Here is a 22,295-nt window from a genome sequence, read left to right as displayed (position 1 = left end):
ACCCATCCAGGCCCCAGGCATTCTGCATAACTCGTCTCAACCTTGAGCTCTGAAAGCTTTGCTCCGCTGAGAACACCTCTTCTCATTTTTCAGTTTACAGAAATGAAGAAACATTTTTCTGAAGTAGGCGAGGTAATTGCGTAGTTTATTTTGGCATTTATGATGTGTGAATCACTACCAGCGTGATAATATCGCCTTTGCTGGTTCACTGAATTTCAAGTCTCATCTTAAGAATTTCTTTATTTCCAAGCTACAGATTTGACTCTTTCTGCAGTTCGAAATCATTTCCAGTGAAACGGGACCAGAGTGCCAGCTAATAGCCTCTTTAAAGATCTAGCCAGTGACTCAAACATGCCTTGTGGATGTTTTAGAGCAACAAGTGAGAGAGGCAATGTACAGAAGTAGGTGGCTTTTTCAAATTCAGGGTCAAGAGGTGTCCTCATAAAACTGACTCAGAGCACTTGTTGGTGTTCCACTGCTGCAAGTAAAGTTTAGACCTTTAGAAATTCATCTCGTCGCAGATAGCATTTAAATGCCCTTAAATTTTAACATGTCCACATTTTGTGATTGCCAGTTAAAAATATTGCTCCTGAATATTATCTAATTCATTTCTTATTCACTCCCAGGAGGGAAACTGAACTCAAAGAAAGACACAAGATATGTGCTTGGTATTCACACCAGTCATACAAAGAAATACATTGTTCGTCCTCTGGTATCAGACAAAGCAGTGTTTTCTGAGCCTACGCCCTCGTCAGCATTATGTTTTCTTTTTTCCTAAGAGTATAATGCATATAAATGTTAATGTATATAGAGATAGCTTCAGTTATTATAACACACCTCAGGCAGTTCTCATACTTTAGTAACTAACTGTTTTAAAATCCATAATATCTTAAGGTAGTATTTCTTTTCAGCCAGAGTGGGAAGGTTAGTAAGCATGTACAGTTTTGTTTATTCATTTATTTTAGTAATTTATCATCTTTATCTGTCTCTAATCTGTTCATGATGTTTATGCTGATTACAGGGCTGGTTCTGAGTTTTAGTTTGAGTGTACATGTGTACGTTTCTGTGCGTGCATGTGGTTGAACAATAAGTCGAAATCCAAGAAATATACCCTGTGGTCAGAGATCACATAAACCAGAAGACTGCCTGCCGACTTCATAAACCATCAAGTGTCTTATCAGAGTGTCCTGGCTCATGTCAAGATTGGACTTTTTTATTGTGTTTGTTGAGTCATGCTGAAGCATTTCCCAGAAATGAAAGAAAGGCCATTATTCACGCACACTTGCTTTGAAACAAATTCTAAAGAAATTATTTAAAAAATAAAATAAATTGATAACAGAACAAAGCTTTTTTTTCGCTTTTACTTTAGGAGAATCCTGCTCCGATACAGTTGCTTTCCACTATTTCACAAGCCTGCAGGGTATTTAAGGCAGAAGCCTATCAGGTTGTAGTTGGAGTTTGGTGAACTTTTGTGTGGGAGGTCACACTTGGCTAATCCTATTTGTAATCAAGGCTTTCTTCTTTCTCTGGTCCAAGAAAGGGACCATGTTGTCTTTGGAGCAATCACAACCGCAGTCTATAGCCCGGGGGTCAAGCTGTGTGGAGTTATGTTGCGTGTTAAGTATGTGTGTTCGTTTTGTCGTTTGAACCACACTTACCATGCTTTGATGATTAGCCCATGGCTTTGTTTCCACGTCAAGGCTGCTTTTGTTCAACACACAGTTGTAGGAGTTGTAGAGATGGTGCGATAACTGCTGTTGTTTAGATGTTTGGATTAAGATTAAGCGGAAGAGATAAATGTAAAACTGAGGTGCTGTTTTCAGGTTCAGTTGATTCATGTTATCTTTTTCTTTAAACCCCAACATAGCACCCTGTCTTTAAATCTCAGCTTGTAATGTAACTTCATACATGAAATTTCACCTTCCCCTGTTGTTAAGATGATTAATCAATCTGTGTTCACTCTCTCTTTCTCTTTCTCTGTCTGTTTTACTCTGTAGCCCCGGCAGAGCCATTGCTGTGCAAATTTGCTGATGGAGGCCAGAAAAAGAGGCAGACCCAGGTCAAGTATCCCCAGAATGGCCGACCATGGACACGGGAAGGAGAGGTAAAGCCTAAACGTTTATTTAACCATCACACAAAGCTCACCAGTTCCTATCAGAAAAGATTCCCGTCATCTGTCATGGCAGCCTTTTCTTAAAACACAAGTGGAAACAGCAATTGTAAAACAAGGACTTTGTCTTTCAATCTGTATTTTACAAAATACTGTAGTCCTTTCCACAGTCTGCCACTGTAAAAGAAAGCAACATAAGATTTTCCTGTGGCGCAGGTATGCTGCAGCAGACATTCTCTAAATCAACAATAGCCTCTTGCCTCCCATGATCAGAATGAGCACTGTGTCTACATACAGTAGAGCCTTTTTAGGAGGAAATACTAAAGTTAACAAAACCATAAGTGGTATTATTCTTACTAAGTTGCAAGTTGTATAGTAGAGTCTATCCACTAAGCTCTTTGAAACCTATTCCTACTCAGCTTTCTAGTAAAAGCATAACACTAATCTAATCATAATAGAAGTGAGAGTGAAATACTGTTGCACAAGCTACAATAGATGGCACTGTAGCATTTCACAGCTGCTTCACAGGAAACACTACAAAGGGTCTAACAAGTCATCCTTTTCATACACTTTAAATTTTAGCTGATGTTCCCTTTGACATCCGTTTCTTTTTCACATTTTATGACAGAGTATAAAACCTGAAAAGCTTGACAGGCCCCCCTGCGGGGTCATTATCAGCTTTCATTTCCAATAACATACTGTGGGCAGAAATTAGAGATGCTGCTGTCAATATGAAGGCAGGCATATAAGTTATTAAATTTAAAATACAAGGTTATTCCAAGGCGCCAATGCCAAGTTGTTTTTTCTTTTGTTGAAACTCCCACTCTCAGTCTGTCATCTGCAGGAGAAATGAAACCTCGCGGAGCAGACTGAAAGCAGATTGACTGTTGCACAATGCTACAAGTACAGAAGTTGTTAGTGTCGATACCAAAGCATCAATTTACAGAACAAGGGAAAGTGAATAATAATGTCACCACCCACACACTGAGTACAGTTTTAAACAGTTTCCCAACATTTACGTTACATGGCGGTTGGGAAAGAGTAGCGTGGTGAAGTGAACTGAAATGGAACTAGGCTGAAACAACTGTGCTGAAACAAGAGACGCCACAACAAAAACAGGATGCCACAGTATTTGTGTTGGACTTTCGTGCGTGTCTGTGTGTGGCAGACATAGATTGCAGTTTTATTTGTTTTTTTCCTCTCTTTTTTTGTGTGAGCAAAGCAAGACAAATTACACCAGAGCTTAGTTAACACTAGAGGCCTTGGTGTTAGTGGTTCTTTGTGTCCCGTCAACATTTGTGAATTGTCAGCTGTACTTAAAATAAATGATCCGTGCTTTCAGTGGGATTCCTCACACATTTGTCAGTGGCCCAAGTCCTGACAAGCCCCACTTGGCGTTGCAGAGGAAAAGCATCCCTTCAGAGGTTTATGCATTTGTCAGAGCCAAGTCTCAGAGTCCAGGCAGACTAATAGAGACATCTGGCCAGGGAGGTGCTTTGAGGGGCCTCACAGCGTCCTCACTCAGTCAGCCGACTCTAATCTCCCACAACCACTCACTCCTAAATGAATCTGGCCTTGGGACTATGACATGGGCACATATCACATACAAGATCACTCACATATAACATTTGTGCAGAGAAGCACACTTTGGGTAAACATGGGCGGATTAGGAGAAAATGGGCTCCGTGGGCACAGCCTATGTGGGCCCCTCACCTTTCTACAAAGGGAGGGCACAGCCGCATTCTTCATGTTCATTCTGGGATATCTCTCCATGCATTTTATATTTCATTTGGTTGTCTGGCATTTCCTTCAACAACAAATGTTTTGCATCTTTGTAGGTCTCTTGTGTCTCTTTGTGTCTCGTTGTGTCTCTGGTCATTTTGTATCTTTTTTGTAGTTTTCTTTGTAGCCATCTGTGGAGTTCTCTGTGTGGTCTTGTGTCTGTATTTGAAGTTTTTGCGTTTCTTTGTCATTCTTTTGAATTTCTCTGTAGTCGACGAACTTTCCAAAAAGAAATGTTAACAAACACATCTAAGAGAGGCTCTGGTCCAGGAGCCCCCCTGAAGGTGTCCTGATGTGTCCACATGTGTTTCACATACACACATTCATGGACAAATGCTGGCGTTGCGCAGCAGCTGAGGAATATTGTCCAGTTGTTGTTGTTAGATGAAGGAAACTTAGAGGACAAGATGCAAATATCAAGATGCTTCACAGAGCTGATCTCTTCCAGCTCTTGCTTAGAAATCAGCAACGCAGCAATGAATACAAATTTAGCTCAAGGTGAAAGGTAGAATTCTTGTTTATGTGCGATATAAATTTTACCTGCTTAAAATCAGTTGTCAGTATGAAAATGAATCTCAAGCTTTGGACTGATTCATTTTGATGTCATCAATGTCTGGCACTTATTGCCTGTGCAGTCTGTAGGCCCCTTGTCCTGGCTGGGAACAGTGTTTGGGGGGAAAACCAAACATCTTAGCAGAGTTCAGCTTCAGGGCACACTTTCAACTGGAAAGAAGAGCCATGTGTGGAATAAAGAATGAAAAGTATGAAAAATGACTTTTGGAAGGCCATGATTTGAAGAGGAGTGATGGAAGACAAGACATAGGAACATAAAAATAAAAGATCAGATGAATATAAACACAATTGATACTTAAAGTAGAAGTAAGCGATCCGGTCGTTTTGGCTAACTTTCTGTCAGCCGATGGAGTTAGCAGTCCCCGCCCTCGTCCCTACGTCACCACATTCACGCGCATCCCTTGGCTGCACACACAGAGAGGACCGCCCCTTTATGCCGTTCTCTCTCCTCATTGGATAAAGGTTGTAGGATACAAGGAAAGTTTTCTCCTCGGCTTACAGCAGAGCAGAGTGACTGACAGACCCGTGTTTCAGACCAAACACTCTATACAAGTGATTGCTGTCGGAAGATATAACTATTTAAGACTTATATTAACACAAACATTCCACTTACTTCTGCTTTAAAGGGACAACGAGGAGTTTTGGAAAGCGAAGTGTTCTCACACTACATTTCCCATGAGCCTCCGCGCACGGTGAAATTCTTGGACCGGCGCAAGACGGACATCTTGCCAAGAATGTTTTCATTCATCAAGAATTAAAGTCAGAGGTTCGAAGATGATCAGATACCGTCGTAGTTCGGTGGCATTATTACCATGACCCGCCGGGCAGCGTCCGCGAAACCGAAAGTAAGGAAACGCTGGTCGGCTCACCCAGCATTTCCGCCACCACTAATAATAACAAAATAACGATAGAGACAAAACGATATATTTATCGAAAATGGAGCCATTACCAAGTGTGGGTAACGCAGATTCATCCACATTAATATGAGACTTTTTTATTGTCGCGGAATTTTTCGTTCTGCCGACGGAGAAACTCCTCGCTGTCCCTTTAAGGTTTGTTCCAACATCAAGAAGAAGTACTGTAGTGGAGTGGATGAAGCTCTTCATTCATTTGCACATGACAAAAGAAGTGAAGCACAGATAGTAAATATTCACATAATGATGAACACTTCACTTGATCAGGACAACAGGAGGAGGGACAGAGAGTATAAGCTTGTAGCTCTCACACTGGTATTATGCAGCTGGAGTGTAAAATCTTTCCTTAGTCATTAGTGCTGAGCACTGAAGTAATAACTTAGCCCTGTGATTAGTGGTGATTGATACTGAAAAATGACAATGTGGTATCCACTTTCAGTTTCATGAGCAGCGTTTGCTTTGATTGTGGTGATGAAAACCGGATTGTTGTATTTAGTAAATAATATTCATAATTGGCTCCCAAACTGTCAATTTTTTTTCCTCCTTTTTTCCAAAGCTTCATGGAGATGAAGTTCTGGCTTGATTTGATTAAATGAGTACTTTTGGTGCTTTTTGGCAACCACTAAGTACCCTGACTGATAATACAGATGTTCGCTGTGACAACAAGCGCCGGCTGCGTCTGTGACAGCTCAGACAAGCTTCAAGTCTTCAAAACTTCAGAACTCATTTTCCTCCAGATTGCCTCCTTTCTGTTTTATCCTTTGTGCGTTCACACAGCCATACAGTTACAGCGAATAACTGACTAACTTTTCACTTCAGTACAGTATGAAAGATTTTCAATTGAAGCAGATGTCCTGGTGGTGACCAATGTTTTTTCCTCTGTGTTGGTCTTTCTGTAACATTTTTTGTGGTCCACATTGTTAAGTGCAAGTTGTGCAAATCCAATATTTACCACATTTGTTTTGAAAAGAGATGTTTGTGGTGTTTGTTTCATTTAGGACATTCATCCATCGATATTCCTTATTCGTTTTTACATTGATCAATTATGTTTTGTTATTTGAATTTTCTAAACCAAAATCATAGAAAACTACCAGTACAAATTAGGTCTGAGGAACAATAAGAAGTTGTCTACTCTCACAATGTATATTGTTTTCAATCATATGACACAGAGCACTGAACCTGGGGCCTCTTGTGTTGTTACATATCCACAGTAACAAAGAAGGTACTTCATACCAATGCCCAACCATAGTCACTCAAGCTGTCAAGCTAATAATAGTCATCCCTCAGAGGTACAGTAATATACCGTCCGTTGGAAGTGCATGGCACGAGTGCTTTCAGGGCATGTCCATAGCATTTTTTCTATTTTAATGATGGGAAAAAATATCATTTCACATGTTTTAAAGCGGTAGTTTTTTGTCTCTTAATTCAGTATGGGAGTTTGAGCTGCAGTATGCAATAAGCCAGCAAGAGTGCCATCTCACATTCCCTTTTAAAGCTAGGCGCATTGGCAGCTTGGTGGATTGCCATTATAAAGGCCCAGTGTTTCACCTAGAATTAGATTGTATTGGTTACATATTGTGACTGACCGTCGAGCCCAGTGCTTGCAGTCACATGCAGCAGCTCAAAGAAAGGGCAAGACAGGGCTGAGGCAATCAATGCTCTGTGTACAGTTACACAAATCACAATCTAAGACATCTTTTATGTTATATTATGAGAAGTGCAAATATATCTTCAAGTTCATTATGAAACTGGTGGGATAGATTTAGTTTGGATGTTGAATGGGAAAAGCTGTGGCAGGTACAATGCTTTTCTGCAGAGCCTCGTATCCAAGAAATGCCCCAATACACATCTTGTGCACTGCACATGCCTATGTAGACACGCATTATTTATTATTTTCTATCGTCACTATGCACCCTTAAAATAACACTGTTAAATCCTGCAAACCTAACGTCAGACCAGGTTTTTGTAGGTCAATCCCTCTGCTGCCTTAAGATAGCAATGTGCCAACAATGCACCTGACCACACCTCATTTTAAGACCAACACACCCATGGGAGCTCAAAGTGTGTTTGCTATTTAATCAGTTTGGGTGATGGACGGGAACATGAAAACCACATCGGTCAGAAACTTGAAAATATACAGTATATTGTGTTGCAGAGCAAGATGGAGGCTTGTGTTTGTGTTCATTGCTGAATATGACACCTAGTTTTAAGACACAAACACGCAGAATCGTTTTATTCATAGTGCTTTTAACCTGCCCATTTGAGATTTTTGGCCCCAAGAGGAAATCATCTGTTGTGATTTATTTAGCAGTTTTTTGTATCCATCTCATTTGTTTATAATGGTGAATTTTAAGATAAAGTGAGTGTGTTCAGTGTTTATTTTACAGTATGAATCACTTGTATTCCTCACTGTCTCCCTCCCTCAATTCATCTTTTTATTGTCTTTACTGTTTGTGCTAATATTAGTAAATGTAAGGGTTAGTAAAGTGTTTTTTAATCTCAGTTGACACCACAAAATAACAGTTTATACAACAAAATCATAATGAGTGCAAGCATAAATCCTTCAAAAATATTCCAAACCTTAAGTGTGTTTGTTTCTGTCTCTTGCTCTCTCCAGAGTGGTATGGCGTTGACGTATGATCCCACTGCAATGCAGAACGGGTAGGTGGAAAGTTTTCTTCACAGATTTACAAACTGAATGTTCAACTCTACTTTTGACTGGTATTCCTCGCCAAGTATTTGTAAAGCAAACAGCTTTAGTCCTCACATCAGCACCTGCACGTGAGCCTGTAACAAAACTGACACATACTCTAGCAAACCCGCACTGAAGCACATATGTACCAGCCATCCATCAGCTCCCGTATCCACAAGAGCACTTGCATGCAAATGAGCAGACAACACATGTGCATGCACCTCAAACAGATACAGGACACACAGGTCATTAACACACGCACACACACACACACACACACACACACACACCTCTCCCTCTCTGCCTCTCCGGCTCTTGACCTGGTTATCACACCTGATTGATGCAGATTGGGCATTTATTTATGCACCTATATGCATACAAGCTGTCAGACATGTAGGTTTTGATTGCAGACAGGGAAGTTGGGTGGTGTTGCAGTGCCGCTGTAAGACTTTCGTCAGCCGAGGCTATCTGCAGTGCTCCCAGGCTGAATGCAGAGAGCCGAGTGTCTGCCTGTTTCAGGGGGAAATTGGAGATAGGTCCTGTCTGCTAGGAATGCTGCTGGTGATGCGATCCCAGGAGACGCTTCCCTCCAGCTCTGTGTTTCTCTTCTCCTCCTCCTTGTATTCTCAATCCTCCTTCCTCTTTGCATCTTCACTCTGCTCCCCTTCCTTACTCTTGTCCTGTTGTACATTCACTTTTCTTTATATTACCTTTAAACTCGTCCTTCTGCTTGTCTGACCTTATCTTAAATTGTTTTTCAACTATTTTTCCTCTTGCTCCCCTTCTTTGTATTGTTGTCTTGTTTATTTTTTTATCCCTTCTAATTCCTACTCTCCATTTCCAAGCATCTGCCTTACTCTTGGTCGTCTCTGATGTGTCTGTGCGTGTGTGCGTGCTCGTGCCTGCATAAATGCATGCTCACACGCGAGCATCTGTGCACTTGCGGTGCTTAAGCCCTCTCCGACCTCTCTTCCGAGGTCGTCCGAGCTCCTTCCGGCGAGGCACTAAATGACTGTGAAATGCTAATGCAGCTAATTAGAGAGGCGAAAGGCAGGGAGGGAATGGGCTGAATAAAAAGGGAGGGCTGGGTGGGGTCAAGAGGAGGGCAAAGGCAAAAATAAAGTCAGGACAAGGAGAGGGGAAGGGTACGAATCAATTACAGGTTTGTGAGCTTGTCCAAGCTTGAGTACGGCTGGTGTTTAGGATCTGATGCCAATCCGATGTTATTGGAAACATGTGCTGCAATCGGCCAGACTGCTTTGGCTTATAGCCTGTCCTCTCTCTATCAGAGAAACACAACGTTCGCTTTCTCCGGGGGCTCTTTTTCTCAATCTCCTGCCTCCTATCTGGTCAGTCTCTTTTTGTTTTGTTTCTTCACCCTGCTCAGTTTCTCTCTGCCTCTGTTCTTACCCCTTTGTCTCTCTCTTCTGTCTCCCCTGCCCACATGCACGTAGACAGTATATTTTAGCATGCTCGCCCACATTTCTCTGCTGAAAAGTCACTGAGGTCGGCACTAAATCATTCGCTAATTTTTCAGGGCAAACTCCTGACAGTGTGGCTAGGTCACACCAGGGATTCACAGAGAGGTTTTAAATTCAATCCCGTCTTAATGTTCTCTTCGCAATTACATGTTTAGTGTATTGTTTAAACAGCCACGCTGGAGTCCCTATTGACAACACGCTGCTAAAGGCTAATAGCCTCCATCAATAACCTTGGATCTGTCCTCTATCTACTATTTCTCTCTCTCAATACACATCACTCTAATGAAAAATACAATAAACACAATCAGAGAGCCAAATTGAATAACCCTGTTGCATTCACTCATTTGTATTCATCAGTGACAGTAATACACTATCTCTAATGCAAGTCATACATTAATTGTACAGTCAAAAAGATGGATCCATACTGCTGTATGATCAACAGAGGACTTTTTTTTTCTTGTCACTGATCATCACATGTTCCAGTTCTTACTTTAACTTAGATCTGTATCTTTCTGGTTATTTTAATCCAGGTCATGTCAATAGTTGACATATATCCATAAAAGCAAATACACAGTGCTGTAGCTCAAAGAAATCAATGGCAGCACAGAATATTTGTGTAACTGAGAACACGCCTAGATTCCTTTGAGATTATATTAACAGTGAAAGCTAAGGAGACATAAAGGTAAGCCAGAGTTTAAAGGTGCAAGAGGAAAATTTAAGAAAATCTATGTCCCTTCAAGGAGGTATGGGGAAATCGAAGTGAGTTGAGCCAGTATCAACACACCTACAGTGAGATAAAACACACAATCAACCTGCACATGAACCAGAGCTGAAACTTGGCAAGAGAAAACATATATTACAAATACTTCATGGGATTTCTTTTTCTGGTTCCAAAGAAGTGAACCACACTACAACTGTTGCAACTTTACTCTTTATGTGCAACTACTTAGGCTCCAACACACAGAGGCGAGTGTAAAAAATCCAGCAGGGAGGCTGGAGCCATGTGAAGCACAATCACGCTCTGGAGCTTATCACATGCAGTTGGAAACCACCTGCATCCACAAGGCATGGACCGCAAAGAGTTTGGAAATATCTGAGGGTTTGCATCTCGCAGCTGAGATTCAAAACGGCCCGTGCTATCACTGGCCGAACAAATATAATGTGAAACAGAAAGCGCAGTAGCAGAACAGGTGGGCACCGCAAGAACCCATTTCACCATGAAATGAGATGTGTGCTTGTGTCACAGTGTAGAAGTACCAATTCATCTACGTTTTCCTGTCTTTGACTGGTTACTCAGCTCCACTGTCATCTCTGTATGTTGTGCATTCTACTATAAATAGACAGCTACAGACACTGAATAATATATTTCTCAGTTTAACCTTTAAAAGTAAACCAAAGGTGTTTAAGTACATTGCTCCCCCAATTAAGCAACACTTGATTTGTGGCAAGTGCCTTTTATACAGTCATGGTTGTTAGAGATAGGTAGAGGAGCCCCCCGCCCCCTCTCTCTCTCTCTCCCTCCCTTCCCTTGCCCCATTATTCAGTCAACAGACACTTGGGGATCGATCGGGCACAGCAACACGGCCTGGCGGATGAAACATGTCCTCTCTAGGTACACAATGATAAATAAAGCACCACAAGCCACAGTATTCAACCGCTGCAGGGCTGAGGGGGTGAAACGGAAAGAGAAAAGAGATGGAGCAAAATCAGAAGGGCAAACAAAGGTATATAGGAGGAGAAGTAAACAGAGTATAAAATGCAGATGTTACAGATGCAGCCCTTCTTTCAAAGTGGAATATGCGTAGGTGGGAACATGGAAGGCAATACTGAATTATTTCACCCACTCACACATTAAGGTGATAATTCATTATTATGCATAGCAGTGGAGCACACTCCTTTGTAACATGATGTGTACTCCGGTGCAGTGTCAAGTCTCATTGGAAGACGTCTTTGATGGTTCGGCGCAGAGTGAAGCTGCAATATTTATTGTTTCCAAGACAGCCTTGATGATGTCTGATCCATTTCGTCAGGTGGTATCTAGAACTGTACTGGGTGGTTGCAGACAAAGAGGTACAAAAGGCTCATTTTCAGACTTACATGTGGCTACATCTTGCGTGCAGAGAAGCCTCTTGACTGACGTTACATTTATACAAACACAATACTTTTGGTTAACATGCCCTTTATTCAATTTTATCCCGTTTACATCAAAATTAACCATTTGTTTGTTTCCTTTCATAGGTTTTACTCTTCACCATACAGCATCTCTACCAATCGGATGATTGCACAAACATCAATCACGCCCTTCATTGCTGCCTCTCCTGTCTCCACGTATCAGGTGGGTGGATCCTGTCTGAGGCCTGCTGGGTTAGGTTGTGTCTTTGTATTGTACAAAATCAAAAGGGCCACCTTAAACTAGCAACTAAGAGATTGTCTGTTTTATTAAAGGGATAGTTGAAACATTTTGGCAAATTGGCCCATTGCCATAATCCCTATAGTTTTAGGAGTAGGTTCGTTACCTTTAATTGTCGGTGCAAGTTATTTTTAGAACGGCGGAGCAGAGCCACGAGCTGCTCAGAGCTACGCTACGGAGACTCATGGGATTTCTTGGTTTCCCTCATCAAACTCATCAAATACACACTCCAACAACTCCAAAACGCTCCCGGGGACAAGTTGTGACCTGCACATTCACCACACTATGAGATAATAACGTAACGTTACGAGACGGAGTTGTTTTCGAGGTAAATTCATGCAAAACCGCTGATGCGCGTTCCTGTCTAGGGCAGTTTTTCAGCAAGCAGTCTCTGCATTTACCTTGAAAACCTTTACCTACCTACCTTTAAAGGTCTGAAGTGGTCTGGATATCTTTGCAGCTAAAATGTTTCATCTTCATTTCTTTCCAAATTCAAGTTGCAAATCACCACACCCAAGATCCAGCTTATGATGTCCTTTTTTGCCAGTTTATACCCAGATTTGGCAAAGCAGCTCATGTTCTTAGTTAAACAGACCTCCAGGATGGTTCTGATGAGCATACAATCCCGTCTGCTAACTGTTAACATCTTGAACAGTTCTTTAGTTTAGAGTTAGTAGATTTAGTTTTTCTCAGTGACAAATCCCATGAACAGATCAAAACTAGCCATGAATTGATCCGACAAATACGTATCGACAAGAGCCAAAGCCTGATATATCTTGTTCCATTCCACCGCCATGGAGCTCCATTAGTGTTAAAATCACATCAGTGAATCACACTGTTACACTGGCTAAAACACAATATAGCCTTCATTACCATGAAAACTATTGTTCGTTTTTTTTGACACCTTGCCTGTCCTGCTGTTGTAAATATAGAGTACAAAGAAAACAAGAACAGTTTATCTGTACAGCACCTTTGACAGATACAAAACCACACAGTGCTTTACATCAATAAAGAAAGTACAAAAACATTCCCAACACAGACAACTGAAACAGCAAATAAAAAGCACTAAAATAACATTGAGCGGCTTTTCAGACTGACTAACCAAAAGCCCTTCTTTCTTTTTATAGACATTTTCAGCTGCTTCATAGAGATTTCACAGGAGTTTAGGGATCGTAATGATAAGGGGAGAGCATACAAAAATGGAAGTGGAAGTCTGAAAGTACGACGGACAAACACATTGTTGATTTCTATCTTTTCATGGGATGTGCTGAGAGTATGAAAAGTATAGCACAACAGCTTAGGTGAAGTTAACTCATCCACAGCAGTTTTCTCCAATTTGAATTTGATTTTTTTTTTTTGTCTGGATTCACAGGTCAGAGAAGTAGAGTTTGTCTTTTCTCGGGAAAGACTTCAACACAGAAATCAAGTTAATAGTTGCCTCCATAGCAGTTCTGAGTCTGGCAATGATAAAACATAGGATTATATTGCAGCACTCCTCCCATCGATCTTTCATTCTTAGGCACAAATCCTCCTTTTGTCTGTCTCCCTCTGTTCCCATGCGTCGCTCACACACACTCACACAAAGACACACACACTATATAGCAACTCATGTCAAAGCTGGTCTTGGTGATGTAGCTTTGGTTCTTTGATTGACTTGATCCTCGGTTTGTCAAACACGTAGACTTTAAAACAAACAGCAGTCCTCCCCCACAGGTTTTCTCCAGCACTGCTGTAAATGAGAAAGGCAAATGCAAAAACACACCTTCAGCAGAGTGGAATTAGATACTGAGACACAATCACATCCCGCTTTATTTTAAGGGAAACACCGGAGGAAGTTAACCTGCCTTGCATTATTTTAACTCCCCATGCTCCCACACATACACGCACTTATATGATTACTATATACACACATGCCATATCTTACTTGTGACAAAGGGGCCTCTGGGGACTTGTTTCTCCTCATGTTAGGGTTGGGCAGTGGGCAGCAGGAGAAGATGAAAGTGGTATTTTGTGGCCAAGACAGACTTTGATGATGAAACCTCCTCTGTGAAGCAGTAATTATTAGACTGTATTGCTCTCTGTGGTCTTCATATCCTCTTATAATTACAACATAACATACTGTATAGTGGACCCTCGGTTACCGCTGTAATATTCTTTAAGACACACTGCCGCAGGGACTGAGGCTCTGAAATGGGCTTGTAAAGACTTGAGCTAATGATTAATTTTCTCTCTTCTCCTCTTTGGTTTTCTCATTTTCGCTCCCTTCCTGTCATTCTGTCTCACAATTGTCCTTCTTTATGCTCCCTTTTCCGCAATTCTTTACCCACTTACACAATCTTCTTTTTGATCTTCCCTTTCCTCTCATCTCTTCCTGACCTCCCTTCTGCATCCTCCTACTCATGCCCATCCTCTCCTCCTTTAATTACTTTATTTTTCTTATCCTTCCTTTCTTTCTACCCTCCGTCTTTCTTATTTCTATGTCCTTCGTCATCTCTGGTCATACTGTCGTCACCTCTACCTTTGCATCTCTTCTCTTCTCTTCTCTTCTCTTCTCTTCTCTTCTCTTCTCTTCTCTTCTCTTCTCTTCTCTTCTCTTCTCTTCTCTTCTCTTCTCTTCTCTCCCCAGGTCCAGAGTACATCTTGGATGCCACATCAACAGTATGTTATGCAACCCACAGTAAGTTTTTTGTCATATGTTATCTTGATCCCAGTGGAGTCATTTTCTCCATGTTTGTCACTGTCTCCTGTCATCCCTGTGTTAGCATGTCTCGGTATTTTTTCCTCAGGTACTTCTCAGTCTGTTACTGTAATCTCAACTCATTCCAGATAATTTACAGTAATGCTTAGTGGAGAAAAACTGGCAGTGAATGTGAAGGTCCGTCATTGGCAGCCCCAGGATTTATGGATTTGAAATTATTTAGCCGTCCATTAAAAAAAAAAAAATCATTATGTCTTGTTTGAGCCATAATGTTCACTCGGCTTGCCTTCAATTGATAACAGTGTTTAATGTCTTCAGATTTTTTTATATCTCATATTTCAGTGCAAGTGATGGATCATTACTGATATGTAATCACCAAAATTGAAAAAAAAAAGCCAAATAATGACAGAAAAATGAGACACAGTTTCCAACAAGTGCAACAGTGCATGGGAGCCAAACCCCAGTCGGACCAAAAAAGAAAAAACCTAAAGCCCTGCATTTGAGTCCTGCTCTGCTGAATCAGCCTGAGAGTAACCTCTTTAAAACAGCGAGAAGAGCTCAGCGGAGCCAAGTCTGAAATCCATAATAAAAGGCTGCTCCCTGCTGGACTGACATAGAACTGCATGAACAGAAAATGAATTCCTGTAAATGTAGTGGTAAATATAGTGCTGATGTTAAAGTGAGTTTCAACCGCCAACCTTAAATCAGATTTATAAAAAAGATATTAAGGAGGCTTCAGACTGAGCTCAGTGTAAATACACATACAGTACACACAAAACCTTATTCCACATTAGCCATATTAATAACCTCCACAGACGTTGCATTTACATCATCAATCATTTACAGTAAAAACTCCACAGTTTCATCCAATCCAGAGACATAGCCTTCTGTTAATGTATTTCTATAATTGGTGGAAGGAGAGAGGCATACTTTACGCTTTGTCACAGGTTATAAACTGGGTAATTATATCTTAGTACTGTACAACAAGGGGCGAATACAAAAAGAAAAAATAGAAAAGATTGAATTATGTTGGGTCCCTTCAGGAAAGTACATCAGATGAATCAGATGAACCTCAAATTACCTCTTAAACATGTTTATACTAGTTCATAGATCTACAGGATTTGCTTATGTACAGTCTATGTTAATAATGTTTACATGACGTCTGGGGAATAATGCTAAACTAGACTGTAAAACGTGTATTTGATTTTTATACCCATGGGTTTTAATTACACCGTATATAACCTCCTCTAAGGCAGGGTTCATATGAAGGGGAAAGAAAAAAAATCTTTCAGACACAGCACATTATCTGGGCAGTAATGCCATCCCATGACGACACTGTCTCATCCAGTTTTTATGTAATGGAAAAACAGGATTTACAGTACAGCATCCTCCTGCAGTATCAGTATTTCTCGAAAATAAAGTTGGCTCCTCTCACAAAGAGATGACAGTCAAAACAGATCTTATCATCCAGATTTTTATCTGTAATTGTGTCAGTGAGTTGGTTTCTCGCCAACAGCCGCAGACTATTTTACACCTTCAGAATTTAGCCACGCTTCATTGAATTGTCGACTGTAGGAGGCTGGAAGATAGAAGCAGCACAGGTATGGCAGCTATATCAGTCATGCACTGAGTAACTGAAGCAAATGCCGCCTAACACAATACTTAAACTAGTTCCAAATTCTGTTGCTCCTCCTCTCTGTCTTCCTATCTGTCTTCCTCTTTGTGTCTACCTGCCAACTGCTAAACACATTCTGTTGTCATGTCTGATTAAAATTATGTCTGTGGGAGAGGATAATACCCTTCTGTAAATGTGTTTTCAAACAAATGTCCCATCTAATTATCTGGCAGGCCGCTTGATATGACTTCCTCAGACTTGGGAGAGAAGACACGGAGAGAGAGGGAGAGGAGAAGAAAGAGTGAGGGATTGGAGTAGGAGAAAATAAATAAAGTGCCTGCATTTGACAGAGAAAGGACAGGGGGAGAGGCAGGCGCGGGGAGAGATGAGGAAAGAAGGGATTACAAAGAATAAATTGAGAACAAAGAAAAGAAAACAACTGCTGCAAAAGCATGTCTGGGCTGTGCGTGCCTGTTCCCCAGCCTTGTCTCTGCATAGTCAAAATCCCTGTTAGACAACAAAGGCGAGGGCTAGTCATTGTATTTCCTGGATACAGAGGAGCTTGGCAAATTAAAGTTGCGTCAGGGAGGGAGACTGGGAGAGACACAGCAGCTTAATTCTGTTCCTATGGCAGCAGAGTCTTCCTCACTGCTGTAGCACGGTTAATGACTGGTAACTCCGATTAATGGTGTGCACTCATTGACACATTTGGGTTGATGCACAGGAGCGCACCTCTGTTAATCACCCAGCCAACAGTCCATCACGGAGGTAGGGATGTTTTACCTGCATGTGTTACCAAACTTGTGAATTCGCCTTCGGTGTGTCGCTGGAAAAAGCACAGACTTTCACAGATACACACTGTAGACACACTGTTGCTTAAGAAACAAATGACCCAATTAAAAGGTTAGAATGAGAGAAATGAAAACAGTGCTAAGTGCTGTTTTTGTTCCTGAGGAATAAAGAAAGGGCACATACATGCACTCAGACATCTATATTTACACACAGACACATGGAAATGAATTCAGATGTGCGCACACACACACACACAAACACACCTATACACACAGTGGAGTGCCTTAAGGACTGTGTGTTTCCGAGTCTTGGTGGAATGCCCAGATTACTTGAACTCCCTGTCTTTACATCTTAATTAGTGAGAGGATGTCTTTGTGCATAATTACTCACAAATCCCCCTACAGGAAATGAATGCATTACCCTAACCATGCATAGCAAGAAAGACATGGAAGGCAGCTTATTGGGGAGGGCTGTAATGAGACATCCAAAGAATTGGGATTTTAGATCTTCCTGAGTTAAATTACCATGTTAAACCCATTTTAGGAGACAAAGGGGGTGAAGAATGTGTCGGAAGAAAGCACAGTTCAGTACGTATCTCAGCTTGCAAATATTGCACAATACTCACTTTGTGTCTTTTTTTAAAGCTGAGATCCTGTGTTTTGTTACAGAACTGCCACCTGTGCTGCGGATTTTGTGTGTTAAAAAAACAAATTAAAGGTGAGAAAGAGAAGAAGGGTGTGGTTGAGGATGGGAAGTAGAATAATACAAACATCTGCTTTCCAGAGAAAGCCACCTACAAGAGAACAAACTATCCACATCCCTTTGCGTGCGCATACGCACGGCGCGCCCGTCACACCAGCAGCAGTTAGTGGTTTTCTCGATAAACGGGTGTCATTATCACTAATACTGTGCATTTGATGCTGCACGGTGCCTGCAGCACTCTGTTAGTCAGCTTCACTTCTCTACTGGAAAAATGACAGCAAAAGAGGGGGAGGAGGAGGAGAGGGAGGGGGAGGTGCGCTAGTGAGGGAACGAGTGAGTTCAGAGTTGAAGCAGATCTCATGTTTGTCTCTTTCCTGTCCTCGGGGTAAAAGATAACTGTCTGTCTCGTGTGCTCATTAATTGTTCATTTGATACGTGAAAACAATAACATGCTTTACCACACACAGTTACGCACACATCACACAACCATTATTACATTGTAGATGAAGATGCATGCAGAGATCCCAAGTTTAACACTTGTACGGCTATACATCATAGCATATAATTAGTCAGTCTGGATCTCCTTTCTCTCCGCATGGAAGCCTGCTGCGAGATTGAACGAAGGGAGAGAAAGAGCAAGGGAGGATAAGAAATCTTTAAAGGAGAGAACATATTATATACATGGATGAAACACATGGGTATTAGCTGGATTCTAGCTGCTAAATCTACCTGCCAGAGCTGAAGCTTTGTGCAGGTGTGCGGCTAGATCTCTTGATGCATCTGTGTATGAATGCACATGTAGATGTCTCTGTATTTTTATGTGTGTATATGTATTCTGTATATACACAATACATACATTATGTGTGTGTAGGTGTGTGTGTGGGTGGGTGGGTGTGCTTGCATAACAAGTGCCACTCATTCACTTGTGATGTGGAGGACGGTGTTGACAGAGAGTTTCTGATAGCCAGGCTGTACTTCAAACAGATCTCCCCATGAAGACAGCAGTCAGGAAGAAGAGCACTCACCACTGTTAACAGCTCTGACAATCCCTGTCTGTGCTCTGTGTGTGTGTGTGTGTGTGTGTGTGTGTGTGTGTGTGTGTGTGTGTGTGTGTGTGTGTGTGTGTGTGTGTGTGTGTGTGTGTGTGTGTGTGTGAGTGTGTGAGAGAGTGAATGTCTCCCTATGAAGCTTGCAGACAAAAGGATCTTCACTTACAGACTTGCAACTGTGAACAGCTCTGACAGACTGTATGCGCCTTCGAGAGGAGCGCTTCACATAACTAGAACTTTCATTACTGCGTGTATGTGTGTTTGCGTTGCTGCGAGCTTCCCTGTGAAACACTACAGATACAGAGCTGCCATAAAGCCAGGCTTGAGCCTAAAACACCTAAATGTAATACCTGTGTTCTTCTAAGATCCTGTCTCAACATTGCAGCTATAGAAGTGCTGACTGCTCTCTGGAGCGATCCTGACACACATCCACTGATGATGTCTGTGCTCATGGGAAGTGTAGTTTAACAGCTATCACAAATGAACAGCGCTTACTGCTGCAAGGACGTTGCCAGGTGTCTCGGCACGCAGCGTTGAGGAGTCTCCTATTAAATCTACACAGTGCTGTTGAGTCGGCGGCAGAGCTGTAGTGGAAAAGTAGAGCTCAGTGCATCAAGGTGTTAGGCTGCATCAAAGCCCTTCACATTGAGGAGATTTACTGTAAAAGCCATTCTGCTCTATTCAGAAGCATGTTCTGTCAAGCCTGCCAAAGCTGGCTGACTGGATACATTGCCATGTACAAAGTCAAACCATTTGCAGTCATCAAACTTAACAGGGTTGGAAGTCTACGCTTCCTTCCAGTGGCATGTTTTAAAAGGTCGTTATTCAGCTGTATATCATAAAAACCAACCTCTTTTGCCATGGCAGTAAACACCTCAAGTGACATATTTTGCTGTGAAAATTCTGCTAGTTTGTGTGGTACTCTTCCTCTGAATAGGGAATACTTCTATATCAAGTAGCCTACATGTATTTGCTTTCTTGCTGAATGTTGATGAGAAGGTTTATGTGAATATGAACCTTCTGCCTTGAGACATTTATCTCATCTAAGTTTATCTTAACTTACCTAAGCATAGTTGAGTTGAGTTTATCTTAGCTTATCTCCGTTACAGTAATATTACTGTATCTTAAGCTTATGTTAGTTTCACATCATATTTTAGCTTGTCTTGTATTTTCTTGTGATAAGCTTAAGCGTGGCTGAAAACATACATGTAGGGGGAAGTGTCCAATAGTAAAAATGAATAAATAAAGATATCTGCTTACCCTCACTTAATGCTAATACAAGCACATTATATATAGTATATTTCTCTCTATATAGCTATTTCATATCTGTATCTGCATTGCATCATGCATTTCCTATGTGATATTCTAGTTAGTGGATAATAGTTTTTCCACAACAGTTTGTACAACAGTGTCTATAACCCAGTTGGTTGTGTGTCCTTCCTTCCGTCCTTCCTGCCTCAGGGTGCTGTCATCACTCCAGCCGCGGCCATAGAGCCCAGTTTGTCTCTTCACCCCTCCAGTGTTATGGCTCCTCTCACCCAGCAGATGAACCACCTGTCTCTGGGCACCACAGGCACTGTGAGTTTTACCTCCTCCAACCCATCTTGCGCCGCACGCATGCGTCTGTGTTTTCACTTTGAGTGATATATTTAATAAACGAGTCAGTAGAGATTTCTGTGACCAGCTGTACTTGTAGAATACATAGTCATTTAGGAAAATGCATTTTCCTGTTGAGAGGAATTGTGGGACGACCTTGGGCTGAGGCCAAACTGTTTTTATCTAATGTATTATGAAATGTCAAAAAAAAAGGGGGAAAAAAAGAAAAGGCGCACATACACACGCATCTCAGTGGGCACTTTTAATCCAAGGATTCTGGAGGACAAGTTGTTTGTGGTTAAATTATAATGTGTGTGTCCCTCCCTCTCTCTGCAGTACATGCCTGCTGCAGCAGCTGCTCCTATGCAAGGAACCTACATTCCCCAGTACACTGCAGTGCCTGCCTCTGCCATCACAGTGGAAGTAAGGACAAAAAGAAAAAGTTGTTTATTGACTTTGTACTGGTTACTCCATTGACCAGCTTTATACAGCAGCATGCATTGTTCCTTACAAGGCTGTGTTTAAGAGCTTTAATGCAGGGAGTAGGCTAGTAAAGATTTTTAGCCACACACACACACACACACACACACACACACACACACACACACACACACACACACACACACACACACACACACACACAGGCAGCAGTATAAAACACAAATCAATGAATGCAGATATACTTACGAATGAATGAGCTATTTTGAGATGAAAACTGAAACTAAAATGTTGGTGTGTATCTGTGAGATCTTAGTGTTAGCAACTTATGTATTGTCGCTGAGGGACCTTCATGTTGAATAACACATTAATCTCCATGAAGAATGTGATTTATTAAAAAAGAGAGTTAATTGTTGCCTTTTTGTGAACTCTTTGGATGCTACCTTTTATAATGCATGGCTTTTGTTTCCGACTTATTTCTGTAACTGTGCTCCTGGCATCAGGGCGTGGTGACAGACCAATCTCCACAGACAGCGGCCCCCTCCTCACAGGACGCCAGCGGGCAGCAGCCTTTATCAGTGGAGAGTACAGGAGATCATGCCACAGCCTACTCTTACCAGCAGACTAAGTGAGTGGGGAAAAAAGCATTTTCATTTCATTAGTTTATTAATACACAGCAGGTACAGAGATGTTATATTATTGCTACACCACCACTGCGCTGCACTGCCAAGTTGTACTGAGGTGTTTTCATCTTGACAATAACAGCAGTGACAGTCTTGAAAGTGGATGCCAAGTGGAAAGTATAGGCTGAATGCCAGTGTAAGATTCTAATAATGTGCAGCATTTTATGGGAGGACTTAATGATAGCTCAGATATGCTGAAATATTTTGTACTTTTAATAGAGTCATTCATAGAGACTTGTCATTTAGATTTTATGACCTTTTGAGAGAGCCAGGCTAGCTGTTTCCATCCATTGCCACTCTCTATGCTAAGCTAAGCTAACTAGCAGCTGGCTGTACAGTAGCTTCATATTTACCACGGAGAAAATGGTATCAATTGTGATTCAGTGTTCTTCTGAAAATGTCAAACTAGTCTTTTAAAGATGCTTTGTCAAGCCTATCTGCAAGGTATTGGCCCTGGACAGAGAGTGGGACATCAGTGTGGTACAACACTGTTTACCAAGACTGTGCAAATGATATCAATCACGCTGAATGTGTGTACATGGGGTACAATTAGCTACAGAGGACAACAGTGTGCAGGTGTTGCACAGACAAAATGCTATGCCATTTGTTGTGTCAGCCTTTGCTTGTAAAACACAACCTCCCCATTTTTTTGTAATCTCCCTCCTTGTGTTTGTCTTGTTTTTCTGCTTCCTAGATAACCTGCTGGCGTTCTCCTTTACACACAGTGAATGGACAAAGAATATTGTGCCCACTTTAAAAA

General features: G+C 41.5%; 1 protein-coding gene across 1 annotated transcript in view; it reads left to right on the top strand.

Annotated features, from left to right (window-relative positions):
• Positions 1-22,295, top strand: part of LOC310999637 (RNA-binding motif, single-stranded-interacting protein 3-like) — a gene marked incomplete at its 5' end in the record, with an annotated part of 106,628 nt that overhangs the window by 83,748 nt on the left and 585 nt on the right. The window contains 7 exons of the mRNA XM_083990155.1: positions 1,998-2,104; positions 7,997-8,040; positions 11,791-11,887; positions 14,589-14,639; positions 20,280-20,396; positions 20,751-20,837; positions 21,356-21,480. Of these exons, the coding sequence (XP_083846281.1) occupies positions 1,998-2,104; positions 7,997-8,040; positions 11,791-11,887; positions 14,589-14,639; positions 20,280-20,396; positions 20,751-20,837; positions 21,356-21,480 (628 nt within the window). The remainder of the gene's footprint in view (positions 1-1,997; positions 2,105-7,996; positions 8,041-11,790; positions 11,888-14,588; positions 14,640-20,279; positions 20,397-20,750; positions 20,838-21,355; positions 21,481-22,295) is intronic.

The sequence above is a fragment of the Trachurus trachurus genome (genome assembly GCF_905171665.1).
Source record: "Trachurus trachurus genome assembly, chromosome: 16".
In the NCBI taxonomy this organism is placed as follows: Eukaryota; Metazoa; Chordata; class Actinopteri; order Carangiformes; family Carangidae; genus Trachurus; species Trachurus trachurus.
Note: the sequence above shows the minus strand (reverse complement) of the source record. Positions and strands in the feature narration are given on the sequence as shown.